At 34.5% G+C, this 18,217-nt stretch overlaps 2 protein-coding genes across 4 annotated transcripts in view; one reads left to right on the top strand and one right to left on the bottom strand.

Moving 5' to 3' along the window:
- Positions 1-18,217, bottom strand: part of RALGPS2 (Ral GEF with PH domain and SH3 binding motif 2) — a gene marked incomplete at both ends in the record, with an annotated part of 108,087 nt that overhangs the window by 41,911 nt on the left and 47,959 nt on the right. The window lies entirely within an intron of this gene.
- ANGPTL1 (angiopoietin like 1) lies at positions 667-14,866 on the top strand (the record flags this gene model as incomplete). The annotated part of the gene is made up of 4 exons (XM_084248753.1): positions 667-1,510; positions 12,099-12,292; positions 13,533-13,803; positions 14,679-14,866. The coding sequence occupies exons 1-4, from the start codon at positions 688-690 to the stop codon at positions 14,864-14,866; spliced, it is 1,476 nt and encodes a 491-aa protein (XP_084104879.1). The 5' UTR covers positions 667-687.

Raw genomic sequence — 18,217 nt, forward strand, 5'->3', positions numbered from 1 at the left:
ATGGTCTCTAAGACACTTTCCAACCCTTAACAGTCTCATTAAGCTACAGAGTTTCTTTCCTTGGTAATGGTTATAGAAAGTTATTAACATTTTACTAAAATACAGTTCAGTAGAAAACCTGGTAGAAGAATGAACTGCTGAATCACATGTGAATTTAGACCTTACATAGGGTCATGGGTTACCAAACAAAATTACCCAAGATAATTTGTCCCAATCCCTAGGACATACCACAAGACGAAAAAAACATATGCTAAAACTTTCTGGTTTTACATTTGTCTACCACTGGGTACCATTTTCAGAGTCAAACTACTAAGCAAGCTTTTTAAAAGTAAGAAAAGTCTTAGCAGGGTCTCAAAAAAACCCCAAACCAATAAACTGTCTGCCTTTGCATGTAGTGAGAAGTCACCAAAACTGGCTTAATGAACTTGATAGCAAAAAACATTACTACCAGGTGGTAATTGGGCAAACTATTCTCTAAAATTTAATTTTAAAGAAAGCTGAGAGACTATAACATTGAATTTAAGAAATTCACAATGTTAATTCTGATCCAATTTATTAATCCAGTATATTCAGCTTTTCCCTTAGATACTATTCTTTGTTACTGACTTTAAGAGTGATTTGCATTCTTTTTACTTTTTCCCTTCATTGGTTCATGTTTTAAAAGACATCATTCATCCTCATTTCAAAATGAAGGTTTTTATCTGGACCCTAACTGTGCTGTTCTTCCTACTCATGGACACTGGATGTTGCAAAGGCGGCCAGATCAAAATAAAAAAAATAGCCCAGAGAAGATACCCTCGTGGCACAGATGGTAAAGAGGAAGCAAAGAAATGTTCTTATACATTCTTGGTACCTGAACAAAAAATAACAGGGCCAATTTGTGTCAACACTAAAGGGCAGGATGCTGGTGCCATTAAAGACATGATCACCAGGATGGATCTTGAAAACCTGAAGGATGTGCTCTCCAGGCAAAAGAGGGAGATAGATGTCCTGCAACTGGTGGTGGATGTAGATGGGAACATTGTAAATGAGGTGAAGCTGCTGAGAAAAGAAAGCCGTAACATGAATTCTCGTGTTACTCAACTCTATATGCAACTATTACATGAGATTATCCGTAAGAGGGATAATTCACTTGAACTTTCCCAGTTGGAAAATAAAATCCTTAATGTCACCACAGAAATGTTGAAGATGGCAACAAAATATAGAGAACTAGAGGTGAAATATGCTTCGTTGACAGATCTTGTCAATAACCAGTCTGTGATGATCACTGTGTTAGAAGAACAGTGCTTGAGGATATTCTCCCGGCAAGACCCCCATGTGTCTCCTCCTCTCGTTCAGGTAGTGCCACAACATATTCCTAGCAGTAATCAGTATACACCTGGTCTGCTGGGAGGTAATGAGATACAGAGGGATCCAAGTTATCCCAGAGATTTAATGCCACCGCCTGATCTGGCAACTTCTTCCACCAAAAGCCCTTTCAAGATACCACCAGTAACTTTCATCAATGAAGGTGAGTTACCTATTCTGCTAAAAAAAGGGAAGTATAGGGGGAACTATATTTTATGGTTTATGAAACAATGCTCATAATAAATGCTTTAGTCTCCATTTCGGTGATGTAATTATACATGAACATTTCTATTTTTTGTTTTTTTTAATTAATCATGTACTAAACTTCAATATATCTCCCAGTTTTAAGTCTCAAAATTTGTAAAAATAGTGTATTCTGTGAAAAAAGTCTTCCACACAAATGCTTACAAACTAAGTTACTAGCACAGAGACAGGAATGAGTTCACACTCTACTCCTGACCTCGAGAGTACTGTTCTATAACCCACAGGCCTCCAGCTAGGTCTTCACTTCTACCCAACAATTCTTTTATATACCTTGCTACCATCATTTCCAAAAGGGATTTAAAAAATCTGCTTTCACTCTGCATAAGCCCGTTACATACCTCCATCTTACTTTCACTCTCAGCATATGTATCATCCACTGCTATTTTGTCATTAAGTCTACACTCAGGTCCTAGGTTCCTCCATCTCGAAAACATTTGTACAAAACCATTATCATTTTGTCCTCAGTCTCAGCCTTATCTTCAAGGCTAAACAAACTTTTTGTACCTTATAACCGCAGAAGCATAAATACATTTGCACTACAATTAAAAAGCAAAACAACAAAAACTCACATTGATACTAATATCCCTATGTTGGTTTCTTAATTGTAGTCCTTCCTCCCTCTATTCATTCCATATCAGTCACTGATTGAGAATACAAAGATGACATCTTTATTTCAATTTAGTAATAAGCTCACTGCTAACTTTATGAGTATTTTTACATTTATTTACATCTGTATCCATTTTCTTGTAAGTCATTCTCCTCCTGAAAGCTTTACAAGTTAGTTTCTTTAAGAGTGATGAGGAAAACTCAAATGTCCCCCTCCCTCCCCAAAAAATAGTAAATAAAGCGTAATTCATTCACCGAGTGAAAAGAAAGGCAGGCTATAAAACTGCACTTGACTATGAACAGAACACAAAGACAGATTAGAAAGAAACACATCATGAAGTGCTCGCATCTCTCAGGGGCACCCAGGACACTACTGGCAATCCACACTTCTGCCCTCCTGGGATTCCATATTTTAATTTGAAATATAAAGACTCTTCAACTTCTCTAGGTCCTTCACTCCTTTTCCTATGGTCTAAAAAAGCTTTCTTCAAAATATTCTATTCTGAAGTCTCACATACCTTCAAGGTACAGATGATTCCTGTGGGGAACTCTCCCTCTTGATTTTGACCAAAGCTAGGTGTATGCATCTGGATATTCTACACTTTACATGCTGCTGCTTCCTCTATTGAAATCAAGGCATCACTCAAGTAGTATTTTAAATATCATCCCAGATTTGCACAAATATACCTAAATGGCTCTTTCCCCAAATTGCTGACAATTCCTTGAACAAGTTTTATATATATATATATATATATATATATATATATATATATATATATATATAAAACATCACATCAAAGTTGATTATGTCGGACTCCTTGGTAGACCGAATGCTCCTGGAAGAAAATGGCTTTTCATTTTTCTCTCTCAAACATCTAGCCAGTACCAAGTTTGGCATGTTGCACTAAGAATACTATAGGTATTATAATACATACTTGAAAAATGAATGAATGAATTAGTAACTAGCCTAAAATAATCTTTTCACCAAACTAGCATTCTCCTTTTAGAAACAAGTAAACCACTATTATAAAAGCAATACATATTTACTAAAGAAAACCCAGGAAATACCAGTGAACTTTGTAAAAAGCTTTACCAAACATTGAAATACTCAGAAATATAGGTAACACTTTGGTGATAACCCTCAAAACTCCCCCTCCTCCTTCCATAAACATGGTAATGAATACTCTTGTACATTTACAAAATACAACTTTGCTCTTCTTTTCTTTTTTCTATGAATATATCCTTAGCATAAATTTCTGCAAGTAAAATTGATGGGTCAACTGATTTTGATTTCTCTGTATTTTGACTTATATTGCCACCGTTTCTGAATTCATTCAGCTCAGCTTCACTTCCTTCTACCATACACACACACACACACACACACACACACACACACACAGTCAACTGAGTTCTATTCATATCCCTCATTTCTATTCAGAGCCCTAATACTCAGGTCCAATCATAGCAGTAGTTAAGAGGACAGAGACTTCCTGGGTTACTAGCTTGGGGTGAGGGGTCTCAGTTTGTTCATCTGCACAATAGGGATAATAATAGTACTTACTTTATAAACACTTGAGCGTTTAGAGCAGTGCCTGGCTCTCAAATGTTAATTCTTACTAAGAATTGCTAAATATTTTGCCAGTTGGCTTTCCAAACTTCATTGTCTTTCTCTATCAAGCTATGTTTTACATTGCCAACAGATCCATTCTAAATCTACCACTTCTATCACATCACAATTCTGCTCAGCATTTCCCCATTTTAAACATAAAAAGTGCAATTTGCTGAGCTTGCATAAGAATATTCTCCTCAAAACAACTAAGCTTACTGTTTAGCTTTCCTTCTAATTGTTTCCTTCACAAGAACCATCTGCTTCAATGAAATGAATCCACTCATTGTCTCCTGAATATTTTGTGCTTTCTGCCTATTAAAATTATAAGCCTCAAACTGGAAGATGTATTTAAATAAAATTAAAAAAAGATAAAATAAAAATTAACTCCCCCTTAAATCCTTATTGACTTCCATAGGCTTGAAGTGACTGCTCCACTCCATGAATGTCTTTACTTGCTGTAACATACATACGTTATTTTTTATATTCCCTCCTGAAATTATCAGATATCTTTTATGTCTACACATAGTACTTACAGACACATTTAAATAAAATGCCTTGCTAGTAGATATTGTGTCTCATTTGCACATGCTAAGTATTGGTTCACTTGATATATATATTTTTTTAAAGATTTATTTTATTTATACAAGAGCCAGGGTACAGGCCAGAGGCACGGGAGGGTGAGAGGATTCACCAGAGACAGAGCGGTACAGAGTGGTGAACAGAACAGGCAGACTGATGAAATACACTGCTGAGGGGAGCAGCAGGCGAGACAGGAGAGGTCTGCTTGCCATGTGGGTTGCTCTGAGGTTGGCGGGGATCGAACTGGCACTGTAGAGGCTGCGGACAGCTTCACAGCACAGTGTTCAACTGCCTGCACCACCAGGGAGGCCCTGGTTCACTTGATATTTTTGTAGTTTCTTAAAGTTGTTATTCCAAACACCTTAATGAAAATATTTAATAAATTAGATTGCTATGACTCTTTCATTTTATACTATACTAACTCTAAGGAGCAATAGGTTAATGTACCGCTAAATTAGGTAAGATTGATTATTGTTATCATTAATATCTGCACACCTTTTGATTTCCAAAGGTAAGATGAATGTATACAAATGACCTACTGGGTCTAGAAAAAAATTTTTTTATGTCCTTTTAAAAGATGTATATTTTGTGTAAGCTTTGTATCTGTTTAAACTACCTGTTCATCTTATGTCTATTTTTCTATTTTTTTATATAGGAGCTCTCTTTTTTAAAATCAAAGTAACATTGGTTTACAACGTTGTTTTTTTTAGAGGTATAGGGGCACATCCTTCAGGTAGATGTTAGTATAGCACACCCACCACCAAAGCACCCAGATCCACCATCACAGTCCACTGGTTTCTCCGCTCCTTTCTGGTAGCCTCAGTTCTACATTCAGATTTTTAAGTTTTGTTATTAGTTTATAAGCTTTAAATCAGTATATATAATTTATAAATATAATGGAAGTGGAATTTTTCTTTAACTTATGATGTGCACAATTAAGCAAGTTTAGAATGACTGTCATGGAGTTATTTTCTGTGGACGCTGAATCTTAAGTGGATGGTATCACTAATTCTAGAAGAAATGATTATTCACATATTAATTCACTGGCACACTAAAAAATACTTACTGAAAATACAAAATGAGCTATGTTAGCTCCAGGTTTTACTATGCATTGAGATGCAGGGCAAGAAAAATTTATTAGTACCATTAAACACTTTTGCTTTAATGAAACAACACTGTATATACATAACCCTAATAAACCAATCCTTAATATAAAAACTAAGGAAAGGTGGAAAGGTATAATTGTTCTGCTATTATTCATTTGTTGCTATAAGTAAACATTAACTTTTTACTTGTTCTATAAATGTTGGTCTCTGAAATTCAAGGGCATAATTAGCTACACCATAAGAATGCCATGGATATGCTAATAAGGGAAAGTATGCAAAGGTAAGGAAAACTTGTTTCTATTACTGCTGTTATTGACCGTGGGAAAGCCTTTTTGCCTGTCTCTGTTTTCTCATTGTACAATGGGAGTTCTGGATGGTCTGTGGGTTCCAATATCCCTTTCAGTTTTAATATTCTGTGAACCGTATCAAATATAAATTATAAGAAAACACAGACTTGCTATTTTCTTTATAATATGCTAAAATATTTGTTCACATTATTTTTATGTCAGACTAGAAAATGTCTAAGCTGCTTGGGTAACTGTACAAAGAGGCAAAGATGGTTATTATTGTTCTTACAATGCTTGTGGTACCAAGAAGTTCATATGACTGTATTCTACATATAAGTACATGGTTATCCTATCTAAGGTTTCTAAATATAGAATGTGTATATATTAAAAAGATGTTCAAGCCAGTCACAAAAGGTCAAAAATTTTATGATTACACTTACATGAAGTACCTAGAGCAGTCAAATTCACTGAGACTGAAAGTATGGCTGTCAGTGGCTGAAGTGAGGGGAGAAAGAGGATATAGTATTTAATTGGTACAGTATCAGTTTTGCAAGACAGAGTTCTAGGGAATGGATGCACAATAATGTCAATGTTCTAATGCCATCAAACTGTACACTTAGTTACAGTGGTAAATTTTATATTATGTGTACCTTACCATCATTTTTCAAAGGTGTTGTAATGGGCAATTATATATATTTATATTTTAAAATGGCAATAAAAAAATGAACCTCAAAAGAACATGGCAAAGAACGGAGTAATTTTGTTAGTTTTTGTTAGTTTAAAATAAGTATGTCCAGAAAAATTACCTTCCCTCTACTTTGAAAAATACAATATCTGAGAATGTAACTTCCTACTCCAGAAATGCTGCTGAATATATTTATCTTATATCTAACTCGCCACCCAAATAAAGTTTACCTCTCAAAAGATTTAATTGCTCACCAATTACTTAAAAGCTCTAGTTTGGTTATCTTCCTTGTATAGTTTCTTCTATTACTAAGACTACCGGGTTGGAACAAAGAAAAAATGAGAAATTCAACAAGAAAAAGGGAAGAGTACCTTTTTAACTTAAATAATAAAAAAGTTTTATTTCTAGAAAAAGGACAGGTTTGTTAAAGATGGTTTCCAGAAGAGCTGCTACTCAAAACATGGGATTCTTTTTTTCTCTTTTAACGCACTATTCTGTTCAAATCATGGGTTCTAGATGAAAACTACATCTTGGGATATAAAGTGGCATGATTGGTCAATATTTCTGTCTATGAACCAAATCTATTAAGTCAAGTTTGCTAGCTCTACAAAAACTTTAGACATCAAAACTGAACGAGAGATGGGCCCTTCAAATTCAATATAAGAGAATTCCAGTTTCCAGCCTATTGAAGAACTAGACGAATCCAATTTCTGCTATGAAAGAAGACTATTTCAAAACTACTCAATACAATAAAAGGGTCAATAAAATTCCTATTTTAAAAGAAAGGTACTTTCCAGTCTATACCTATGAACCATATGAACAAATTCCTGAATCATATGCCAATTCATTTATCTCTTGTAATATACAAACCAGCAAGTTAAATCTGACTTCTCAAAAATAAAGTTGGTAATTTTCAACTATTCATTTAAAAAAAATTCATTTAAAAATTCATTAAGGCGTTTTTAATGGTACACAGAAAGTAGTTAAATATTTAATGTATGAACAATTTGTAATCTAATTCTAGAACAGATAGTAAGAGATGCAAGTAATAATGAGAAAATATTTCTACCAAGATCAACAACATTTAATAGGCTAAGACAAGTTAAAGGTTTGTTTATTTATAAAGTAAATACTAAATTCTGATAGTTACTACCTTTGTTGAGGAGGAAAAAGTAATTGAAACACTTCTCATATTACCCTCATATTCTGGAAAAGAATTTCAACTAAATTTTTATCAACTAAGTCTTTATCAGCTGAGTCCAACAGGCATTCAAACTACAAACATGGGCCCACCAAAAGAAAAACTGGGTTGAAAATTAAAGTCTAAGATAATTTTAAATTCACATAAATTGAAGTCTTATCAAATCAAAGTTGAATTTGAACTCCCAATTTGCTAACATCCAAGAGCCTATTAATGATAAGGAACAAATGGCATTTTACAAATATTCCGTCAACATTCAATAACCTTGATGTTTTGAAATATTTTACAGCAATTCAAATAACCTAGTGAAAGTCAAACTTGTAATATATACTTAAATATAAAATGTAAACTATCAAAGCCATACTCACATAAGTGTGGAGCAAACATTTACCAAGGTGACATACATAGAATAAACAATACAAAGATGATATACATAAACACATTTCTGAAATGAGAGAAATGTATATAAACAACAAAACCACTTCATGGTACTTTAATACATTAGTTAATACACCAAGACTAACAGGTTTAAAACAAGATCAATGTTCCTCAGATATCTTTGATTATTCTGAAAATGACAACATAGAAAAAAATATATGGCTAACTTTGGAAATAGCCATAATGACTGCATTTTTCAAGTGAAGAAATCAGTTTCAGCTCTACCACCCTAGTCATTTAAATTTCAGACACTCTAAATGTGTAATTGTAACACCAAGCTCTCTTCTACTGCATGCCATGGTACTCACTACTCTTACATGGTCTGGGTCATACTCCCCCCTCAACTCAATCTTCAAAACTCAGCTCAGATATAGGTAGACTTTGATTGGTTCACTGTAAATCCTGGTTAACTACTTTTTACTCACTGTTTTCAATGTGCCCAGTTTAACTTCATCCAAGTACATCACGCTGAAGTGGAGTTATCTTTTATTTGCCACTTCCCCTACTTCCTTCTTTCCTCTAAAGTTGTTTCTCTATCCCTTGAGCCTAACATAGTTTCTGGTTGATGGATATATTCAGAAAAGACAGTTCTTGAAAAATAAGGTAGAACTAAGGAAATTCTGTTAACCTCTGTGGCTACTGGGAATCACTTAGTTCAACGAATATTTGAGCGCATAAGTGGGTTTAAATTGTGGATATGAAACCAAAGGTTATAATCCTTGCCTACAGAGAGGCTCTCAGTAAGTAAATGAATATTATACTATGAATTTCACAAAATAATCTAAGAGTGAACCCGGATATCATGCTTCACTTTTCCTTGCACCTCTTTCCCCACATGAAATTTAAATTCTATAAATTTCATCCTCTATGAAATAAAGCCTTTCCACCCTTTTCTGACTTGACTATAATGCAATTTTCTGTAATATGAAGCCCATTTGTGACTTATAAAAAAGGGAGAATATAAGTAAAACAAAAAGGTCATATTGGTTCATATGGAATTTTTTTTCTAAGCATATTTATGTTTTGTGCAACAAGTAATTGCAATTAAAGTATGCTGCCAGGTAATATCAGTTGTTATTTTTAGGGAATGATTTTGCACAATTTGAGGATTTTCTGGACTATATTATTTTTCTACCATAGAAATGGCTACATTTACTCAACTTTGATTAGCCATATTAAATTTATTAATAAGTATATATTTATAAAATAAGTTACTTAAAATTATTAGGTTATGATTTATTTATGATTCAAGATCAGAAACAAAGGAGAAAAGGAAACGTTAAGTTACCAAAGACCATTTGTTAAATATTGTGTCAAAGGCTCTGAATACTTTTATACTTTAAATCCAGTAACTGAGAAAGTTGATCATATAGTTCACAGTGAATTTAAATGAAATGTGCTCTAGCTTATTGCCAGTCCTATAAGTTCAAAACATTATTTTTATTGTAGTTGTCCTGAGTTCAAGAACCTACTTATGAGTTTGGACAGATTAACCAATAGCCTTGTGACTATAAAATAAATTGGTAACAAAATTTTAGCACATAAAATCCAGCAATATGTAAAAATTATAGTACCTCATGACCAATTTGAGGTTAGCCCAGGAATGCATTAGTTTAACATAAAAAATACAGTCAATAGCATTCACCATATGAACAAATAAAAGAAGAAAAACCTTATCATCTCAGTAGTTTTAGCTTATGACAAAACTCAAAATCCACTTATGATAAAATTCTGTTAATTAGAAAACAAAGGAACAAGGATTTTAAAGTCATTATTACAGCTTAAAGAAAAATGTGTTCACAGAGAATGTAAGAGGAAATCTTGGAAGAAAAATTAAAACTATAAAAAGGAATCAAATTAAGTCTCTAAGAACTAAAAAATCCAATACCTAAAGTGACTATAATCCAAGAAAAAGAGCATTAAGTCTTTCTAGTTTCTTAAATTTCAGTCTCAAATTTTTAACAAGCAGTATATACGGTGCTTATGGTTATTATATCAATAGTACAATTAAAAAATCTGAAACAGATATCAAACAGAAATCTGAACTAGAAAAATTGATAATCTCTTGATTTTTACTTGTGATTTTCAATTTCAATTTGAGAAGGCAAGTTAATTTACTAAACAAAAATTATTAACAGCCTACATGATACTTAAAAGACACTGATACATGAAGTCAGAAAAAAACTAAAAATTGTTTGATCTTCATGTAGCAATCTAGAAAGAGGACTTCATAATCTTTAAGAGCTTTTTCTAGTGATACAGTTGTGTAACTATTTCATCAGATTAATTCTACTCTAAAAAGGCCAAAAAGGGACCTTAAATATACTTGGCACAGTAAAGATAACACACTTCTTAAAATTTCAAGAATACTATGATCATCATGGTACAGATTTTTCATATGAGCTTTATGTCACTAAACTCTATTATCACATACTTTCTAAAAATTTTATGGGTCAGAAATGAGAAATTTCAGATCCTTAGGGTAATATTTCTGAATCACTTAAAATTTATTCATGCTTATTGAAAACAAAGGGTCAAACACTAGAGAAGTGTCAAAGAATGTTCAGTAAAACTATAAATTATCTTTAGATCCAAAAGTGTGGAGAGAATTCATAAAACTATGAAATAACATGGGGCGTAAATGCAACATAGTAGTTGATGGCATGGACTCTGGGATTAGAAACAAATGGGTTTAAATGTAGGGATTATTACCTTCTGCAGTGCATGATCTTAGACTAGTTAACTTTCGTCTATAACATCTGTAAATGATCACAGGGTCTTTGTGTAAAGTAAGAAGATATTATTAGTCATATACACTGACACAACTCTTCAGAAAGGCATTTTGCCAACATTCCTAAACTATATTCTTAATGAGTCCTGTTAATAAAAGATTCTATAAGTTTGTTAAACTATTTCAGTGCTTCTCAATCTTTAGTATATGAAATAGACTGAGTTTTGAAAAAGGAAACTTAGTATTTAGCAATTCTAAAACTTATTTGACCATGATACCTATCTTTCACTAAGCATCTCAGAGATTAGTGTGTTCTACTGGAATCAAATTGCATAAACTGTAAATAGGCTGCAGAAAGAGCTGTAGAAGTGTTCATAACCCTTGATCCTACAGACCAATCCCTTGGCATTCTTGTAAGTAAATAGGAAAAAAAAACCAAAGTCAATAAAAATGAAGACACTTTGTGCAGCATTTACAACAAAAATCAGATGTAGCCTCAATGCCCAGTGATGGAGGAAGATACCATTCAAAGATACATCAATATCAAAGACTGCTAGAATTGAGACTAGTCTCATGCAAATATTTGCTAAAATGAAAAGACAGATTCCAATGTTCAATATAAAAATGTATGTATATGGGCAAAGGCTTACAAGAACAGTGAAAATGAAACAATTTAATGTTCAAGAGAATAGGACTGGGGTAACTTTTACTTTCTCTTTTATAGCATTGCATATACAATAAATAAAAAGTGGTAGTGGGGAGGACAAGTGACACATGCACATAAAGTATGAAAATGTATCCTAGGGGCCTCCCTGGTGTCGCAGGTGGTTGAGCGCTGCGCTGTGAAGCTGTCTGCAGCCTCTGCAGTGCTGGTTTGCTTGCCCGCTGGCCTTGGAGCAACCCACATGGCGAGCAGACCTCTCCTGTCTCGCCTGCTTCCCTCAGCAGTGTATTTCTTCAGTCTGCCTGTTCTGTTCCCCACTCTGTCTCTGGTGAATCCTCTCACCCTCCCATGCATCTGGCCTGTAACCCCGTTCTTGTATAAATAAAATAAATCTTAAAAAAAAAAAAAGAAAATGTATCCTAAATTTCTACAGGCATATAAACAAATGACAATAAAATCTGAGGAAAAAAATAGCATCAGTAAGAAAGACAAAAAAGGTAAAGATTCTCAGTTAAAAACTATTTTAGAATGGTTATTTTTCATATTAAGTTTCCTGATGATAAATGATCTCTTAATTACAGGACCATTCAAAGACTGTCAGCATGCAAAAGATGCTGGACATTCAGTCAGTGGAATTTATATGATTAAACCTGAAAACAGCAATGGACCAATGCAATTATGGTGTGAGAACAGTTTGGATCCTGGGGGTTGGACTGTTATTCAGAAGAGAACAGACGGCTCTGTCAACTTCTTCAGAAACTGGGAAAATTATAAGGTAAATCAGTGATTCAGATGTTCAGTAGTTGGTACAAAGACACTCTTGAAAGAGTAGCCATTCTATGCAATAAGTAATATGGCAGTTTAAAAAAAAACTATCCATATGTTTTTCATTATCTACATTTTATCAAAAAGATTCTCATTTTTGGCTTTAAAGTCAAAATTTAAGGTACCTTAAAATGTCCCCTTTCGGTCAGGATAATTTATACATATATTTGATATTTTACAAAAATTAGCTCATTTCATTTTCTAAGATGGTAAATTTTTTTATGGTCACATTTGTACCCACAATCAAGTGTATTTAAACAACATTAAAAAAAATGACCCATTTGGGGGGCTAATTACCTCTGATAATTATGCTACCAGGTCTTAAGTTGATGACACTAGAAACTGGTTCTGTTGGGAAATAGTGTACATCTAGATTTTCACACAGGACCAGAATCATTGAATACCAGTTTTGAAAAGGGAAACAACTAGTCTTTGTTTATACTTCTAAATTTTATCATGCTAATTTTATAAATGGTATAAATTTTCAATTTTACAATGCTAGGTGGCGAGATTTTATTTTCTAAATGATTACTCATTCAAAATTTATGCGGTAACATGGGATTATTCCCTTAGTTGACACTGTACTGGACAGTGAAAGTGAGACATTAATATATATTTATATCTATATAGATGTATGCCAGAAGTTTGGTAAATTTTTAAGTAACTAAGGAAATAAAAATCCTGCAACACAACCTCCTAGAAAAGGTGGGAGAGGGACCAAAGGATTATGGTAAAGGATTATGGGTATAATAACTTTGAAGATTACTATTTCATTTTATTTACTAATTTTGCTTAGAACTAAAGAATATTTGTTCTAGAACAGATATTATGATGTTAATTAAATGATCACAATACCAGATAGTCTTTTTGCTTGATTATGTTGGGGACAGTATCTAGACACTATAAGGGGAAAAAAATCTGGCTCTTTGTGTATGTATGAGGGAGATCAGGAACCCTTTCCAAGGAACTGAGTAGTTCACTGATTAGAGTTTGAAGCTAGCTATACAAATAAATACTGATAAATTAAGAAAAAGCTAATAAAGTGACTAAGTGGGGTTTTTAAAGATCAGGTGACTTATGGAAATTGAAGTTCACATTACCACTTTATGCTATATGATGTGTAAAACTTATCTATAAAAGAGTTTATCATCTCTACCCTTATTTATACACTCAATGTTCTTTGTTAACAGAAAGGGTTTGGAAACATTGATGGCGAATACTGGCTCGGTCTGGAAAATATCTATAGGCTTAGCAATCAAGACAACTATAAGTTGTTGATTGAGTTAGAAGATTGGAGTGATAAAAAAGTCTACGCAGAATATAGCAGCTTTCGTCTGGAACCTGAAAGTGAATTTTATAGACTGCGCTTGGGAACTTACCAGGGAAATGCAGGGGATTCTATGATGTGGCATAATGGTAAACAGTTCACCACATTGGACAGAGATAAAGATATGTATGCAGGTGAGTAAAAAAAAAAACTGATGGCTATCCTTTGCAGAATCCACACATTCCACATATTAAGTAGAATGCTGTTATTAAAGTATATGCCACTAAAAACCTTGCCAGAAAGGTCATTATGGATTCAGTCAAAAGAATATAACCTCCTGAAAGGAACAGCTTTTAGGACCTTCTCTATAAGTCAAACTCATGTGTGAAGGTTCTGTTGTTCCAACTGTGGTTGGGGGTAAGAAACACCACAAAAATTAATTCATTTGGAAACAAAACTCTCAACTGCCTAAATTCTGTAACTAACACGCCCTGCATAACCACTGCCTACCAGGCACTGTTGTAGGTGCCCATGGCACAGCAGTGAACAAAGTTACTATCCTTACTCTATAGGAGACAAAAATATCTGTCAGGAAGAGACAAGAATACTAAGAAAACTAAAACTGAGTAAGGAAATAGAAATGATGGGGAGTAGTGGGTGAAAGTAATATTTTATTTTACACTATCCTTTGCTACTTTGGGAATTCTATTCCCAACTGAATTTAACTTGGTTTTGCAACTCTGTACCTTTTCTTTCCAATCTCTTTCATTCCGTATCACACACAAAAATTGCTTGTATTTTATTTACCTTGCTCTTTAGAAAAGCAAATCACTTTTTAAAAGGAATGTTAAGCAGATAAAGGGCAAGATAAAAAAAAAAGGCAATTCAAGTGATCTTTCAAGTAATTGAAATCTAAACAACAACAAATGAAGAAATAAAACTAGTAAGATAAGGGTGACTGAAATCAGAAAAACTCAAAATGTTGCAAAGGTTGACTATGTTTTTGATGGTTTATATAGTACCACACTTAGAATAAGCATTTATTTTGATATCTATTTTTTCCTCAAAGGAAACTGTGCCCACTTTCACAAAGGAGGCTGGTGGTACAATGCCTGTGCGCATTCCAACCTAAATGGAGTGTGGTACAGAGGAGGCCATTACAGAAGCAAGTACCAGGATGGAATTTTTTGGGCTGAATACAGAGGCGGGTCATATTCTTTGAAAGCAGTTCAGATGATGATCAAGCCTATTGACTGAAAAGGGACAGTCTCCAATTTAAATGACACAGAACTCTTCATTTTTCAGTTTCTAAATATGTAAATGTCACATGTATATTACTTTACACAATTTATTTCTACAGATAGTCTTTACAATGAATTTTACCAAAACTACAAAAGGGGATTTATGAATGCCATTTCATGTTTCCTTAATATACTACAGATGATTATTTGTATCCATAATCTTAGTTAGTGTACAAATCGTACTGAAGAAATTCAGCAGTTTGTTTCTAAAATGTAAATACTTGACACAATGTAAAACAAATCTTAGCTTTATTTTAAATCAGAATTGAATATTTGTTCAAGATCCTTAAAAACTTATTTAAAAAACTTTGAGACCACTCTAACTCCCAATGGAAAAATAATTTTAAGATTTTAGCCAAGTAAGCATTCTATTTATAAAAACATTGACAAGAAATTAGAGAAAACTCTAGTTTTGCCAATAGAAAATATATCTTGCATTGAATAAAAGTTATTTCAAATTGAATGTGTGCATTTTACATGAATGATTAAATTTGAGTTCTTCAAATGAATTTCTCAATATTATCTTCATATAATTTGCTGAACACTAAAATCTGTATTAATATAAGTTATGTCAACAAAATGCTGATATTACAAAAATGCAGACTATTTAGTGAGCCAATGGTTTTACAAATTTGAATCATAATTCTAGGCTCATTTATTAATACTTACCCTCCTAATGTATTGATCCTTACTACTTGGGGAAAAAAATACCTGCCTTTCAAGTCAGAAAGCTTGCAGCTTTACAAGCATTACTGTATACTTATGAGTTGGGACTAAAACAACTTGACATTCCACTGGATGTTTCTTTTTTTCTTTTTAAGATTTATTAATTTATGCATACAAGAGCTGGGGTACAGGGCAGAGATGCGGGGTGGTGAGAGGATTCACCAGAGACAGAGTGGGGAACAGAAAAGGCAGACTGACTGAAATAGCTGAAGGGAGCAGTGGGCGAGACAGGAGAGGTGTGCTTCGCCATATGGGTTGCTCCCTGGCGGGCCGGGGATTGAACTCGTGCTGCAGAGGCTGTGGATTGTTTCATAGTGCAGTACTTAACCTCTTGTGCCACCAGGGAGGCCCTGGTTGTTTTCTTAATACTGAGATTCAAATGCTTCAGGGCAGAATCCACAGGGGTTTGGGTAGTCCAAATTGCTAATTCCATTTTAGCAAGCAGCAAAAGTGTATGTGTCCTTTATTCATTTTTTGCAACTAACAACTGTATTACTAACCTTCTGGAACAATTCCTCTCCAGAAACATGTTTTCTGCTTAGGCCTGACCTAATTCATTTGTGAAACTAAAATTTTAGAGAAATCTCATGAGATGTTTGCTTGTACAAAAAGAAAATTCAAGCAGAACTAAAAAGGTGTGAGGCAAATGATCTGTAAGAATTGCTCAATTTGAAGAGAATTGTTTAAACCTCAAGTCCAGCAAGATGACCAATATTTTCCCTCTATCACATTTCAAAATACAATTTTGTATGAAAGAAAGTAAGAGAGTATCAAAATCTTACTGTGCTATTGTTTTTTGTTTTATGTATGATCATCTCAAAATGGTTTAGAAGTCCTTCCCCATCACCCTAGAACCAAAAGACTTCAATTGTAAGATTTCTGGGATGAATTAGGCTTGTCATTGTTATATCACATTCTAACTGAATACAACTTTAAGGCATTCCACTTAAAGACAGAACTAAAGCATTTTACTTAGACATCTAAAACCTATAGAAGACAAGTATGATAGAATTTTCACAGAAGAATAATAATATTAAAACCAGAATAATATGGGGCCTCCCTGGTGGCACAAGGGGTTGAGACGCAACCTATGAAGCTGTCCGCAGCCACTGTGGCACTAGTTCGATCCCTGGTTGGCCAGGGAGACATGACACAGCAGACCTCTCCTGTCTCGCCTGCTGCTCCCCTCAGCAGTGTACTTCAGTCAATTTGCCTGTTCTGTTCCCCACTCTGTCTCTGGTGAATCCTCTCACCCCCCAGACCTGTACCCCAGTTCTTGTATGCATAGATAAATAAATCTTAAAAAAAAAAAACAACAAACCCAGAATATTATGAAAGTAAACAAATACACTAGCAAAGGCTAAATGCTAAACGACCTTGGCCATCACCATTCTGCTTTCCTTTAAGGAGTTGATATTCTAGCTCTGGGATCCTGGGAAGCCTAATAGTAGCAAGCAACTGTGTTCCCAGTGAGCAGGGAGAAGGTAACAGATGGCGTTAAATGATGGCTGAGGGTAACTTTTTTTTTTTAAGATTTATTTATGCATATAAGAACTGGGATGTAGGCAAGAGGTGTGGGCGATGGGTGGGAGGAAAGGATTCACCAGAGACAGAGTGGGGAGCAGAACAGGCAGTTCGACTGAAATACACTGCTGAGGGGAGCAGTGGGCGAGACAGGAGAGGTCTTCTGCGCCATGTGGGTCAGCTCCCTGGCCAGGGATCCAACTCATGCTGGAGTGGCTGGGATAGCTTAATAGCACTGAGACTTAACCCCTTGCACCACCAGGGAGGCCACTGAGGGTAACTTCTAAAATCAGAGGCGAGCTCGCTGGGGTTTGTGGCCCAACCATCAGCTTAGATAATTTATATACTCCTGCCTCGGTTTTCTTATCTATAAAATGAGGATAACAGCACCTCATTCATGTGGCTAATGTGAAAATAAAAAAAAGGGAGTGCATACAGTAAAACATAAAGAATAATGCTTGACATCAGGAAGGATTTGGTAGACTTTAGCTACCTGATTACTACTATTCATCTATGTATTTTCTGCATTACCTATTATTGTGCCTTGCATAGAGTAGGTGATCAATACATGTGTTAAAAGAAATAATATCCACATCTTCAGGCATAAACTCATATTGATTCATCATCTTCATTGGCAAATCTAATAGAGCTACTTGGGCTATTATGGCAGGTATTTATGAGATAGGACCATAAGAAAAGAAAAAGAAAAATTAAGGCAAGGACAGCATTCATGAGCATTTCATAAAGAACTTGTGTGTGATTAGATATGTCACTTCTGTGTCAGATAAGGCCAAAAGTTAGGTACTTTGCAGGTTACCTAGGCATAAGGACAAGGTTGTTTTACCTTCATTGAGACCGAGTTATAATCTAGGAACTGGTTTACAGAAGTATTATGTTGCTATTTTTTTTTAATGAAATCAAGCTTCTTAAAAATATTATTAGTATAGGGCCTCCCCGGTGGCGCTGCGGTTGAGCGCTGGGTTGCAAAGCTGCCCGCAGCCTCTGCATGGCCGGTTCGATCCCCGGATGCTCCCTGGCCACCTGAGGAGGGTCCCAC

The sequence above is a fragment of the Talpa europaea genome (genome assembly GCF_964194135.1).
Source record: "Talpa europaea genome assembly, chromosome: 12".
NCBI lineage: Eukaryota > Metazoa > Chordata > Mammalia > Eulipotyphla > Talpidae > Talpa > Talpa europaea.